At 42.7% G+C, this 14,405-nt stretch overlaps 1 protein-coding gene across 10 annotated transcripts in view; it reads left to right on the plus strand.

Annotated features, from left to right (window-relative positions):
• Positions 1 to 14,405, plus strand: part of FAM20B (FAM20B glycosaminoglycan xylosylkinase) — an 89,940-nt gene that overhangs the window by 37,362 nt on the left and 38,173 nt on the right. For all 10 annotated transcript variants that reach the window (XR_003942390.1, XM_030205424.1, XM_030205421.1 and 7 more), the window contains one exon: positions 7,800 to 7,909. Coding sequence is in view for 9 of the 10 variants with exons in the window: in XM_030205424.1 (XP_030061284.1) it covers positions 7,800 to 7,909 (110 nt within the window). In the remaining variant the exon portion in view is untranslated. The remainder of the gene's footprint in view (positions 1 to 7,799; positions 7,910 to 14,405) is intronic.

A 14,405-nucleotide genomic window follows, 5' to 3' on the forward strand; every position in this document is an offset into this window, starting at 1 on the left:
AGAGCCTACATTAGCTAATGCAAGGGTTCTAGCCCCCTTTGAGTGGGACAGTTATAATGTGGACACGTATCAAGATTTGTCCACCACTATGCTTAAGCGACAGAGTGAATTGCGGCCACTAACCCAGCAGTTGCGGGATGAGGGGATCCGATACAAGTGGCAGCATCCATTGGCGCTGGTTTTTAATAAGGATGGAAAGTTACAGTGCATTTGCTCAACCAAATGCGCTGTAACTGAGTTTTTCTCCCACAAGGGAGACAGGACTTCACAAGCTCCTGCCTCATGGGATGATCATAAGGCACAGGATCGATCTAGATGGCATAGAGTGTCCCATGGCAAAGGTTGGCTCCAGAGGCAGCTCTCTGAGAAGAAACTGTCCTCGTAGCATTTGAAGACCTGAATACAGTCATTTTTGCTGGACAGCTCACTATTTGTGTTTAGTTTATTTGGCCAGTATGACTGCAGAAAATGTATCTGAAGAATGCTTGTAATCACTTGGGATTGCTAGCAAGCGCCATCAATAATCCTGAATATGGACAGGGGAGGAAGGGGTTGGGGAGTCAGTGGGTAACAATTCACTGCATAAGGATGGGTGTCCTAACTGTTCAATTTTAATTGTGTGACTTTTGAATGTCCATGGTCTCGATACATCTGCTAAGTGCCAATTGATGTTTAAGGAAATGCTGCGTTTGCACGCAGATGTGTCCTTCATCCAGGAAACACACCTGAAGCCACAGCATGAGCGTTTTGTGGTGCATAAAGTGAAAGGGAGCGGGACTTGATATACGCCTTTCTGTGGTTACAATCAAACCGGTTTACATGTTATATACAAGTACTTATTTTGTACCTGGGGCAATGGAGGGTTAAGTGACTTTGCCCAGAGTCACAAGGAGCTGCAGTGGGAATCAAACCCAGTTCCCCAGGATCAAAGTCCACTGCACTAACCACTATACTTCTAATTGCTCTAATAACAAAACTAAAGACGTGCTGATAGCACTGTCTTCATCTTATTCATTGCAAGTCTGACAGGTGGTGCTAGACAAAAATGGCTGATATTTACTACTTGAGCTCCTCTTGGGAGTCACGCTATATACTTTTTCTGTCTACCTATGCCCATAATGAGGATCAGGCTGCATTCCTTAATGGACTGGACTGTGTATTACAGCAATATGCAGAGGGCTGTCTCCTCGGGACTTTAATCTTACACTTGACCCTCAACTAGACAACACCGCTCAGAAAGTGCAATATGCACAGGAAGATAGGGCATTTCTTAAAAGTTTGATGGTGCGTTGGGGTGGGGAACTAGATACTGGCGGATAACTGATGCGTTGCTATTGGATCCTCAAAATGTACAATCTTTGGAGAAAGTTATGAAGGAATATATAGAGCTTAATGACAGAGGATGTCAATCCTCTTATTTTATGGGAAGATCTTAAAGTGGTAAAGGGGGTGCAGACCCATCTTAAAAAGCACTGTTTGGCTCGAGCGCTACCTTTGGGATCAAATTGCCCTTTTAGAAGTTCAGCATAAGATTGCTCTATCGGACACTTCCTGCATGGAGCACCTTCATGCACTGTGCTTGGAGATTAATGAAGTCCAAATAGCCACGTTGTTGAAAAGGCTCCAGCGGGTGCAACAAGAGCATTTTGAGTTTGAGAATTGGGCTAGTAGATTGCTGTCATGCAAGCTCAGCAAAATTGTATATTTTCTATTGTTGCTGATTTGTGGGGAGATTTGCTCCACAACGGAGTAGATACAGGCTGAGTTTTATCATTTTTATGATCTGTATACGCCATATCATGTTCCCAGTCCTTCCAATATTTTGAACTATCTTGAGGCTGCTGACCTCACGGAAGTCAGACCAGTTGTCTAAGCTGCTGGAGTTGGATGAACTTCAGTGTGTGAGACATGATTTCCCCCCCCCCCCCCCCCCCCCCCCATAATAAGGCTCCAGGTTTAGATGTTTTACTAATAAATTTTACAAAACGTTTAGTAAGCTTTTGGCTCTGTTGGCTCCGTTGCTGCAGGTTTTTGATGAGGCACATGAATTGCTGCATTTGTGTTGACTTGCAACTGTGATTGTGTTATTAAAACCAGGTAAGAACCCATCAGCTTGTGGCTCCTATAGGCCTATTTTCTTACTTGATACTGATTACAAGATATTTACAAAAATCCTGTCCAGGAGGCTTCAAAAAGTGCTGCCTCAGTTGATTCATGAGGATCAGGCAGGTTTCATCCAGGGGTGGCAGACATATGAAAACGTCCGATGTCTGCTTCATCGAGCTGGGGAAGACCAGGCACCTGCGTTATCTATTGATGCTGAAAAAGCATTTGACCGGGTTTGATGGCCTTTCATGTTTGTTGTGCTGGAAAGGATGGGGGTACTAGGGTGATATCTATCTTGGATATGCTTGCCTTACAGGAGTCCTATTGCTGTTTTATGAATTAATGGCTCGTCAGTGGTGTGCAGTTTCATCACTGCTTTTTGCCAAATCTATTGAGCCCTTGGCCCAGATGATAAGAACAGATAGGCATATAAGGGGATTGGTTAGTGTCCCACATGAGCATAAGACTATGCTTTTTGCTAATGACGTTCTCCTAACTTTAACGGCTCCTGAGTTGTCTCTTAGACGAGTTACGGAGGTCCTCACACAGTACAGACACATATCTGGCTTTAAGGTCAACATGACTAAATCAGAAATTTTGAATCTTGCTATACCAGACCCAGTGGTGGATCACTTGAAAAGTAGTTTTTCCTTTCCAAGGGCGCATGTCTATCAAATATTTAGGGGTTAACATTACTGCCACTTTAGAGGGTTTATATTCTGCTAATTTTTCACCAAAGCTTCATGAATTGTTTGAGGACCTGGATAGATGGGAGGGTTTCACAATATCCTGGATGGGTTGTATCCAGGCAATAAAGATGATGAGCCCACTAAAACTTCTGTATCTGTTTCTAGCTCTTCCTCTCACAATTCCCAAGCGTTTTTTTGTGCGACTTAATCACAAGATATTTGTATATATTTGGCGAAAGTGTCCACCGTGGGTGGGGAGACATATATACGTTTTCAGCCAATTTCTGTGGGGGGAATGGGAGTTCCTAATACGATGTTATGTAATCAGGCGGCTCAATTATGGATCCTAGTGGATTGAATCACAGATACTTAAAAAAAATGGTTCCACAGAAACGGGCTTAGGCGGGATACCCTCCGCTCTGGGCCATTTTAAGGTTACCAAAGATGGATCTTTTAGTGTTGATGTGGAGGGTACTGGTTGATATCAGTCACCCCTTGACCACATAGTATATGATTCGGAAGAAGATCTTTTCAGATCTGTATCATCTCCAGACAGTTTTACAGTATGCTCCCCATTTTCTTCCAGGTGTTGGGGACCCGGTATATAAAAGATGAGCCTCCAATGGTTTGCGTCCTCTGGGCAATTTTGGGAGGAGGGGGAATTTGTACCCTTAGAGGATCTCCGGGATGATTATGGGCTAGAGGGGAAGGAAATGTTCATTATAGATAGGTACGGGATTTAATACATCGTAAGGCTCGTTGAGAATTTGGCCTGGCAGAAACTGCAATGGAAAGAGTTATGTGGGGGGGGGGGGGGGGGAGGGCAGTATTTGTAGTTTGTCCTCTGCTTTGTTGTTGTGTTCTACCCCCCCCCCCCCCCCCCCGCACCAATATATAAATGAGAAGGGGATTTGCATGCTACCTTTACACTTGAGACTTGGGAACAGGGATTTAAGTACTTGTTTAAAATTTCAGTGGCAAGTAACCTCTCTGAAAATGGTTTTAAAGTTTTGTAGTGGTCATTGCGCGGTTATCTCTGCTGTTTGTATATGTTACCTTTTTGCAATAAACGGTTAAATTTTAAAAAACTGATTTACTAAGGCTGTTTCCTATTCTGTTTCTGTGGGCAGAGAAACTTTAATAAATCAATATCTTAAGGTGCTTTTGAAAATCATTGGTAGATGCCAATAGTTCCTTCCCAAATCATGTTGTGAACTGTGTGACAGCACCACCTCTTTCTCTCTCTCATTCTCCACCCCCCCATCCTTTATCCAGTCTGTCTTGCTTATGTACTGAGTGAAGCCACTAAGGAAATCTACTGTAGCAGCATTTAATTTTTGAAAGGATGACTATGACAAAATTAGGAAAATTGTTAAGAAGAAGCTAAAAGGATCAGCTGCAAAGTTTGGGATTTTAAATTAGAGGCATGGACATTGTTTAAAAATACCATTGTGGAAGCCCAAACCAGATGCATTCCATGTATTAACAAAGGTGGAAAGAAGAGCAAACAACAGTCAATATGGTTAAAAGGTGAAGAGAAAAAGGCTATTAGAGCGAAAAGAACATTCTTCCAAGAATGGAAAAAGTATCCAAATGAAGAAAATAAGAAGCAAGCTAGATGTAAAGCATTGATAAAGAAGGCTAAAAGAGAATATGAAGAAAAACTTGACGTGGAGACAAAAACTCATAGTAACAGCAGAAAGCCTGTGAGGGAATCCATGGGACTGTTGGATTGTGATGGAATAAAAGGGACACTCGGAGAGATTGAATGATTCTACCGGAAATGGTTTTCAAGGGTGACATTGTGGATGAACTGAAAGAAATCTTGGTGAGCTTGAATCATTTTTTTCAGTCTTTCAAAAGGTACAAACATCAGGGGACACTCAGTGAAATTACATGGAAATACTTTTAAAAGAAATAGAAGGAAATATTTTTTTCACTCCGTTAAGCTCATTGCTGGAGAATGTGGTAGTAGCTGTTAGTGTATCTGGGTTTAAAAAAGATTTGGACAAGTTCCTGGAGGAAAGGTCCATAGTCTGTTTTCAGATGGGACATGTGGGAAGCCACTGCGTGCCCTGGGATTAGTAGAATGGAAAGTTGCTACTAATTAGTTTCTGGCAGGTACTTGTGACCTGGATTGGACACTGCTGGAAGCAGGGATACTGGACTAGATGGACCATTGATCTTACCAAGTATGGCTGTTCTTATATACTGTCCCCTCCCCAGCCTTTATCCAGTCTCTCTCGCTCGTGTACTTTCTCCCCCCCCCCCCTCGCTCGTGTACTTACTCTCTCCCCCCCCCCCCTCGCTCGTGTACTCTTCTCCACACAGGATTTCTGCTTCTAATGTGCTTGAAAATGTTTTTGCTGTGAATTTTTGCCTCTACAGCAAGCTTCTTTTCAAATTCTTTTTAGTCTTTTTCACCATTTGGATCATTTTTCCATCTTTTTTTTAAATTATGTTCTTTTGGATCCATTAGCCTCTTTTGCCTCCCACTGCAGCTCCTTGTGACTCTGGGCAAGTCACTTAACCCTCCATTGCTCCTGGTACAAAATAAGTACCTGAATATATGTAAACCGCTTTGAATGTAGTTGCAAAAACCTCAGAAAGGCGGTATATCAAGTCCCATTTCCCTTTCCCTTTTAACCATGCCGCCTGTCACTTTTGCCTTCCTACCACCTTTCTGATACCATTTCTGGACCATTGTGAGGCCTTGAGCATCTGCGCATGTCCAATATCTGCCAGCACCTGCCCTCTCAAAGTCTTGAGTGGGAGTTAGTCTGACAGCCTTCTTGCCTGGTGGTGGAGTGTTGGGGAGTTCCACTGTTTGACTTGATGACTTTTTCCTTGCTCCCTCAGTGATCACTAACCCCCTCCCATCCCCCCAAAATGTGATTTAAAACATTACTTGCCAGCCTCAGATGTCATACTCGGGTCCATTAGATCAACATGCAGAGTCCCAGGAGTAGTCTGGTGGTCCCAGGAGTAGTCTGGTGCGTACCCCTACCTGTTACACTTGTGGAGGAAACTGTGAGCCCTCCAGAACTCACCAGAAACCCACTGTAACCACATATAGGTGCCCCCTAAGGGCTATGGTAGTGGTGTGCAGTTGGAGGGTAGTGTGGGTTGGGGGGAGGCTCAACAGACAAGATAAGGGAGCAGTGGTGAGATGTGTACCCGGGAGAATTTTATGAAGTCCACTGCAGTGCCTCCTAGAGTGCCCTGTTGCTTTCCTGGGATGTCTGGGGGACCAGTGTACAAAAACATCCCAGTAGCTTGATTTTGTGCATTTTGCACTTGGATGTTTTATTTTTTTGTCTTGGTTTGTTTGTTTGTTTGTTTTTTTAAATGGACCAAAAAAATAGATGATGTTTTTTTCTTTTTTGAAAATGACCTTCTTTCCTATTTAGATTTTGAACGTTTTTTTGCAAAACGTCCAATGTTGGACTTAGATGTCATATCAAAAACGCCCCTCATTGTAAACCACTCAGAAAGCAAATTTGAAATAAACTTGAAACTTAAGAAAGCACTGTTATAGTGGAGTGACTAATATACTGGTTCCCAAAGGTTTTTGCATTCAAGGTGATTGTTGAGCAGTATCAAAATCCTGTGACCCACACAGAATAAATTATATCAAAGGTAAGATTAAAATGAGATCCAAGTGGTGAGGTTCTTTAATTGTAAAAAAAAAAAAAGACAAGCTGTAGTCTTGCTCTCCTGTGTGCAATTTTGATTTATCGTGGTGTTCATTGTGAGTGTCTAGTTCTTGGAGGAGCGTCAACCTCATTCACTGCTATTTCTGCTGATGATAGTTCCAAAGCTGCATTGCACTGGCCTTCATTCATGGCTTCTTGGCAAATTGAGTTTTTAATCCTTTCCAATGTTTCCTCTAACATTGCTGAATGATACAGGTGGTTGGCCCCCAATGATGATCTATTTGTAGGATTTCCTTCTCTTCCCCTATCAGTTATTTCTATTATAGTGCTGCCACTTACAGCTGCTGCCACCACCTTTTCTCCTTTGTCTTTTCATCTTCTATCTCTGTTCTCACCTTCCTTTTTTAACAGCTTTCAGCTGTTATCTATATTTTTGACTTCATTGTTCTCTCCTGCCCTTCATTCCTTTGTTTCCTATCCTACCTTCATATATCTCATTTCCAGTTCTTACTCCTTCCCTCCATAGACTCTTCATCTCTCTTCTGCTGCATGTACTTCTCCCATTGTCAGTTAGCTACAGCAGGAAATGCAACAGAGTGAATGGCCGATCAGCTTTTTTAAATTTTCTAAGCTGGTATCATGAGCAGTTTCAAAACTTGTGAGCCCATACTTCCTGGCTGCCAGTCTTGTGATGCATGAGATCAGCGAAGGAATTGTTGCCCCTTGAGATTTTAAGTTGCTCATAGTGCTGATGCAGAAGAGAGAGAGAGTGGTTGGCTGCCATGGGACAGGCTTCCGCCACTCTTCTTGTTGGATCCTACGCAGTCTGTGTGGCATGTACTACCACCAGAAGAGAGTTGTTTGGCTTCACGTCTGCACACTTTACAAAGAGGAGTGATGGAAGGGACAATCCTCTAGCTGAGAAGCACTTGTTGAGAAGTCCTGTGTAAATGTGCTCTTGACCTGATCAGTATGTGTTGCTCTTATACAGTGGCTGGGACTCACTTATTCTGCAGCTCCTGCCATGTTGAAGAACGGAAACTGCAGCCAGGACTTTTGAACCAGAGTCTTCTACCCGATTCTTCTATGAGCCATTTGAATAACCCAATTTTTAAAGCCATGGGCCAAGAATGGCAGCTCAAAGCTGGGGGAGGGGTGGGTTCTTGGAGCTCTTCTTCCAGTGGTTCTGCATTTTGCTTTATCTCCTAATTTGGTTCTGATACTGGAGGGAGGGGTGATTATTTTCCTTTCCTTGTTTTCTATATTTGACCAGCTTTTGAGATCAGGTGCTTGATTTGCAGAGCTGAGAGCTGATTAGGCTTCTGAGCACTGGTGTCTTTCCTTGTAGGGTCCTGGGGTTCCGGAGAGCCCCGCTGGTTGTAGGCAGATTTGTGAACCTGAAGACTGAAATTAAACCAGTCGCTACAGAGCAGCTGCTGAGCACCTTCCTGAAACTAGGTATGTGGGGAGGGACTGGGGGGATTTCTGGAGCCTCTAAGCTCCCAACTGTGCTATCCTCCTTTATAGTGCTTTTTCTGTTTTGTTGGAGTTTTTGTTTAGCTTGAGCTTTCATAGATAGCTGAAGATTGAGTTTTATTCAGGTATGGTCAGTATTTCCCTATCTCTGGCGCTTACAGTCTAAGAGGCCTATTTCCTAAAGTGTGTCAAGGTTTTGTATTTATTGAGCTCTTAACAGTCAAATTAAGTCATATTAAGTGCAAAACTTCTGCAGTAGAGGTAGGGCTTATTTCTGGCACTTAGGGGATGATAGCTGTATCATTGATACAAGGCAGGATGCAGTCTTGTTCACTGTGCCTCTGGGGGTATAGCAGTGGTGTTCTGGAGCCGGCTTGCACTGGCTCGCAAGAGCCGGTTGTTAAATTTTCTTCCGACTTGCGAGCCAGTTGTTAAAAACTTGCGAGCCGGCTCTGGCTCTCCTCCCTCCGGATCCGGTCCCTCACCAACTCCTTGTCCTTCGAATTCTTCGGGACAGGCAGTCTTGCCTGCCTGCTGCCAGCGCTGACTCTCCCCCGCTGCCAGTTCGTGCTTTAAAAATGGCCGCCGAGACTTCTGCTGAAGTCTCGGCAGCCACACTGCCTGCCCCGAAGAATTCGAAGGACAAGGAGTCGGTGAGGGACCGGATCTGGAGGGAGGGAGGAGAATTCACTGAACAACTCGGGAGGGGGTGGCAGGGGAAAGAAGGGAGTCGCTGGGCATGGGTGGATGGAGGGGAGAGAAGGTCACTGGGTATGGGTGCATGCAGGGCAGGGGAGAGGAGGGTCACTGCAGGACATGGGTGGATGGAGGGCAGGGGAAAGGAGGGTCACTGGGTATGGGTGCTTGGAGGCCAGGGGAGAGGAGGGTCGCTGGGTATGGGTGCATGCAGGGCAGGGGAGAGGAGGTTTCACTGGGTATGGGTGCATGCAGGGCAGGGGAGAGGAGGGTCACTGGGTATGGGTGCATGCAGGGCAGGGGAGAGGAGGGTCGCTGGGTATAGGTGCATGCAGGGCAGGGGGAGAGAAGGGTCGCAGGACATGGGTGGATGCAGGGCAGGGGAGAGGAGGGGAGAGAGAAGAAATGCTGGACATGGATGGAGGGGAGGGAAGAGTGAGGAAGGAGATGAGATGAGGGAAAAGGAAGAGAGGAGAAAAACTGCACATGGATGAAGAAAATAGGCAGAAGCTGAGGACCAGAAATGAAGAGGAAAGGAAAGAAATAAATAAATGGAAAGGAAGCCCTGGAAACGGAGTTAAGAGGACAGATAGCAGCAGAATCGGATACTGGGCCAGCATGATCAGAAAAACAGTCACCAGACAACAAAGGTAGAAAAAAATCATTTTATTTTCATTATAGTGTTTGGAATATGTTTACTTTGAGAATCAGGTGCTCAACATTAAAAGTTTATATTTATTTACTTATTTATGGCATTTTATCACACATTAAACATGAATTAGATTGGAACCTGGGATCATTTAATTTTTTTTCCCTGGAGTAATGCATTGCCCCCCCCCCCACCCAGGCTCTCTCCCCGGCTATAGCCAGCTCTGCAATATGGAGGGGGCGCAGAGGGGGACCGGGGAGAGAACCTGTTGTTAAACATTTACCAGCACACCACTGGGGTATAGTTAACTGTTCAGTTAATGTGAGCTAATGACACTCTCCCCTTCCCTATCCCCTAATATGAAGATGTTTAATGTGTCAGTTAAAGCAGAGGTCAGAAAACAGGTAAGGATAGACTGTATATATCATGCCTAAAAAATTAGCCCTGAAAAAGTATATGCATAGGTGCATTTTATAAAGTACACCTAAATTTAGATGTACTTTTCTAGAATACACCTAAATTTCAGCACGGTTTATAGAATACGCCAATCATTCATCCGTGAGATTAAATTTAGTCATGGGCAGTTGCGCCAAATAAAACTTGGGGGGTCTGTTTACGAAACAGTGCTAGCGGCTGTCCATGATGTTCAACTGCCATATCGGCACTAGCGCTGCTTAGTAAACTGGAGCCAACACCACCTAAACTAGGCATGGACCGGGTGTATTCTATAACAATGCACATAGATTTTAGAACCGCCCACGACACACCCATTCCTCACCCTTTTTAAACTATGTTAGTTAGAATTTATGCGCATCACATTACAGAATATGCTTAGACAGTTGTGCCCATAAATTCTATTTAATTCCAATTAGTGTCAATAGTTGCTTGTTGGCAGTTCTCGCTGATTGGCTTGTTAATTAAGTTGCGTGCAAATCCTGAATAGGATTGGATTTGTACGTGCAACTTAAGTCGCACTATATAGAATCTAGGGGATAATGTGTCATTCTAACTGTTAAAACACATTAAACACCAAATACAGTTTAATAAATAGACCCATAAATTTGTACTTGCAGCAACACTTGCGGGAGGGTTGAAGGTCACAAGGAGTGTGAGTGGGAGAAACACGATTTGAACCTTTGCATTCCCATCTGCTGTGGTAACCACTAGACTACTACTGTGCTCAAATGAGCAGGAAGTAGTGTATGACAATAAAGACAAACAGGAAGAACATAACCTCCAAATTTTATATATTGTGTGGAAATTGATACGTATTCTGTAACAATGCGCATAACCTAATTGGTTAAGCCAATCAGCGCTGATAATTGCCAGTTAAGCAATTGACACTAATTGGCATTAGAATTTACTTGCACAACTGTCTAAGCGTAATCTGTAACGTGATGCATGTAAATTCAAAGCACATAGTTGAAATCTAGGATCACAACTTAATTATCCTGAGTTGAGATATAGTTATCGCATCAATCCAAGGTACATTTTACATTTTTGTTCATACCTGTTCACAATTGCACATTGTTATACAAGGTCCTTATGTAATGCAGTATACATTTTTATTTAAATATGACTATGCTTTTACATGTGTGTATTAGTATGCCTATCTTGTTATAAATACTTTTTATGCATCAGATTGTTTACTTTTTACTTTTGTCCGATGTTTAACTGTTCCTTTTTTTCTGTTAGTAACTGAAAAAATGGTGAATTAGTCTAATTTTTAATGCATATTTTTACTGTACTTATCCATTGGTTTGTAATATACTCAGTGTCGTTATTGCTCTCTCTCCAATTTGAATTGACTCATTAGCATTTTACATTTTTTATTATTGCTTATTACTATTTTTCATTTCTGTTTTAGTTCCATCAATCTACTCCGTTATTTCGTTTTATTCCTGTGTTAGTTTTTAACTTTGTTTCCTGTAGTTAGACTCCCGAGACAGCAAAACACGGCCATATCGAGTCTGTAGATTGATCAATAAACTTTGTATTCAAGAGCATTGTCCAGTCCTCCTCCTTGAGTCACCAGCACTCTTTATGCATCATTTTGTTTATTTTATTTATTAGAATTTACTATACCACCTTTGCTAACTCGCAGATCAAAGTGGTTTAAATTAAAATTAACATAGTACAGAGCTTGGTGAAAAAGAAAGGAACTATAAATATTGATGGGGAAAGAATAATCAAACACACAAGGTCATTTCATGCAGACGAGACAGGAAGAAAGTGGGAATAGGGGATAAGGGAAGGGAAAGGTAAAAGTAGGGATCCAACAAATAGCAATTTCTACTAACCAGAGCAGGGTCTAAGTTAAGTCAAATGCAGAAAGAAAAAGCCAGTTTTTCAGCACAAATTTGAAATTCTTCAATGACTCCACTCAGATAATGGGACAGAGTTCTATAGGGCAGGGGTAACAAAATAGAGTGCTGTGTGGTGTCTAACTGGGCTTGCTTAGGGCCTGGGAGCACTCCGGTGGTCATTAATTGAATGGAGGGAACGTGCAGATGAGTAAGGATTCATTAATAAAGAGGTAGTACGGACCACCTTAAAAGTGAGAAACTTTGAAATAGAATTTGTTGTCATTTGCTTGTGCAGTGGCGTTTCTTGGTCGGCTGCCACCCAGGGTGGATCGTAGTCGCTGCCCCCCCCTCCCAACGGCGCATCGCCTGGAAATACACCCCCCCCCCCGGTGCATCGTTCTTATCTCTGGGAGCAGCCGCGTGGCTGTCGGCTCAGTCTGTTCCCTGCTCTCTGCCCCGGAACAGGAAGTAACATCAGAGGAAGCAGGGAACCCATGGAGCCGACATCTGTGTGGCTGCTCCTTACCCACACCCCGCATCGTGCACCCACCGCCCCGCCCTCTGTACGCCGCTGTGCTTGACCACCTGTTACAACGAGTAGCAGAATGGTTTACAATACAGTAAAAATTACCAAGAGCTTAGAAAAGAACTTCATCATATGATAGGACAGATACAGAGAAGAGGAAAACCACAATTAAAATAGCAAAGTAAAATTAGATAATGGTTAAAAACAAACAGAGTTAAAACAGAATTAAAAAATAGAAAGACATGGTTCAGCTCTGCTGATCCAATATTAATGGAAGTATTGAGTAATAGCTGATTATATAAATATCTTATAAAGCTAAATGCACGAACTTGGGAAGTCAAGGGAAAATAAATAAGCTTTTTAAGGCAGCACAAAATTGTAGATAGGAAGATGATTCCACAACATGGGTGCCACAAAGAAAAGAGATCCTCTGAATTTGCTGGCGGTGAACATGCTTTGCACACAGAAGTGATTAAATAGAAGGTTTCAACTGCTTCCATGTTAACTGTGGCCAGGTACCGCATGCTAATTGCCATTTTAATTAGAAAATACTATTACTACTACTAATCATTTCTATAGTTCTACTACATGTATGCAGTGCTGTACACATTATATACAGGTAGTTTCTCTGTCCCTAGAAGGCTCACAATCTAAGGGGGTTGTTTACTAAAGCTTGAGTTACCTGCAGCAGGGCACATTTTATTCCTATTGGTCCTGCTGCAGATAACTTGAGCTAAGCTTTAGTAAACAACCCCTCAAGATTTTTTTTTTGTACCTAGGGCAGCGGAGGGTTAAGTGACTTGCCCAAGGTCACAAGGAGCTGCAGTGGGAATCGAACTCAGGTTGCCAGGATCAAAGCCCACTGCACTAGCCATTAGGCTACTGCTTACTGCTGAAAATGCTGGTTCTGCCTGAACGGGGTACCACATAAAATTTGCAGCTACTGTGCAATATATTCTCACATTAAGCTGTAGAAACTACACATTTTACTGAGGGTCCCTGTGATGAAACGCCTAGCCACCCACCTGGGACTTACCCTGCGGCCACCTGGAGGGTCTGTCCCCAGCACAGCTTAGTTTAGCCTGCACCTGCCACTTATGGTCTACACTACTACTACTTAACATTTCTAAAGTGCTACTAGGGTTATGCAGCGCTGTACAATTTTAAACAAGGAAGGACAGTCCCTGCTCAAAGGAGCTTACAATCTAAAGGACAATTATGCAGTAAATCAAATGGGGCAGTATAGGTTTCCAGAATAGAGGTAAAGGGTTATGTGCCGAAAGCTACGTTGAAGAGGTGGGCTTTAAGTAAGGATTTGAAGATGGGTAGCACCCCTCCACCCCACCAAATGGGTCTTACTTGCCTCTGGGCGAGTCTCCCTTTCTCAGGTTATTCCCCAGTGATTTCTAGGTTACTGGGGCCACGTTTTCAGGGGTCCCACAGTTCCCAGAAAGCACCCACAGACCAAACACAATCCACCAGGATTCTTAATCCAGGACAGCAGAGTCAATAAACTCAGAGTAGAACAGGTAATAACAGATAAGTGAATTATGGATCAAATATCAAATATAAAGACTATCTAAATATTTATCTACTACCTAAATAGTAACTGGGGAGTTCAGGAACAAGATATAGCTGCTCACAGGTTATGAAGTCTATCTGTTCACAGGGTCTCAGAAAAAGAGAACCTTCTCTTTACACATCTGCGACTTAATTTTTAATACCTTACAGCTTAAGCTAACAGATTTTGGTGGGAAGAAGAAACTGACAGTTCTATAACAACTCTACAAACAAATGACAGTCAGAACCTGCTGGCTAAACAAAGGAAATGTACATTGTAAACAATAGCTATACAATTTTCAAGCAGGAAATTTCCCTGTTTCACCATAGTCCCCATATATGTTGTCTTGACCAGAAAAAATAGCTGCTGTTGTCTGCAGGTGCCTTTTCCTTTTGGTAGATCCAAAGTGAAAGTACCCATGTTCTGTTTCCTTTGAGATGACTTACTTTGTTCTTGCTTTCTGCTTACATGTATTGGAGATTCCTGAAGAGAATATATATTCTTGTGATTTTACCGGTTTGATTAAATACCGCCAATCAATACCTCTTCAATTTAAGATACAAAAGAGAAACATGGGTAAAGGCTCTCTCTAACATTTTAGACAATCATCAGACCCACAGGATCTCTAATCTGTTCTCCATAAAACTATGAATTGTCTTGAATTGCAGTTTTGTTAGTCTAGCATGAACAAGGATGATGTGGGTCTGAATTAAAATAAGTAAATAATAATAAAAAAAAAA

The sequence above is a fragment of the Microcaecilia unicolor genome, chromosome 6, assembly GCF_901765095.1.
Source record: "Microcaecilia unicolor chromosome 6, aMicUni1.1, whole genome shotgun sequence".
Lineage (NCBI taxonomy): Eukaryota > Metazoa > Chordata > Amphibia > Gymnophiona > Siphonopidae > Microcaecilia > Microcaecilia unicolor.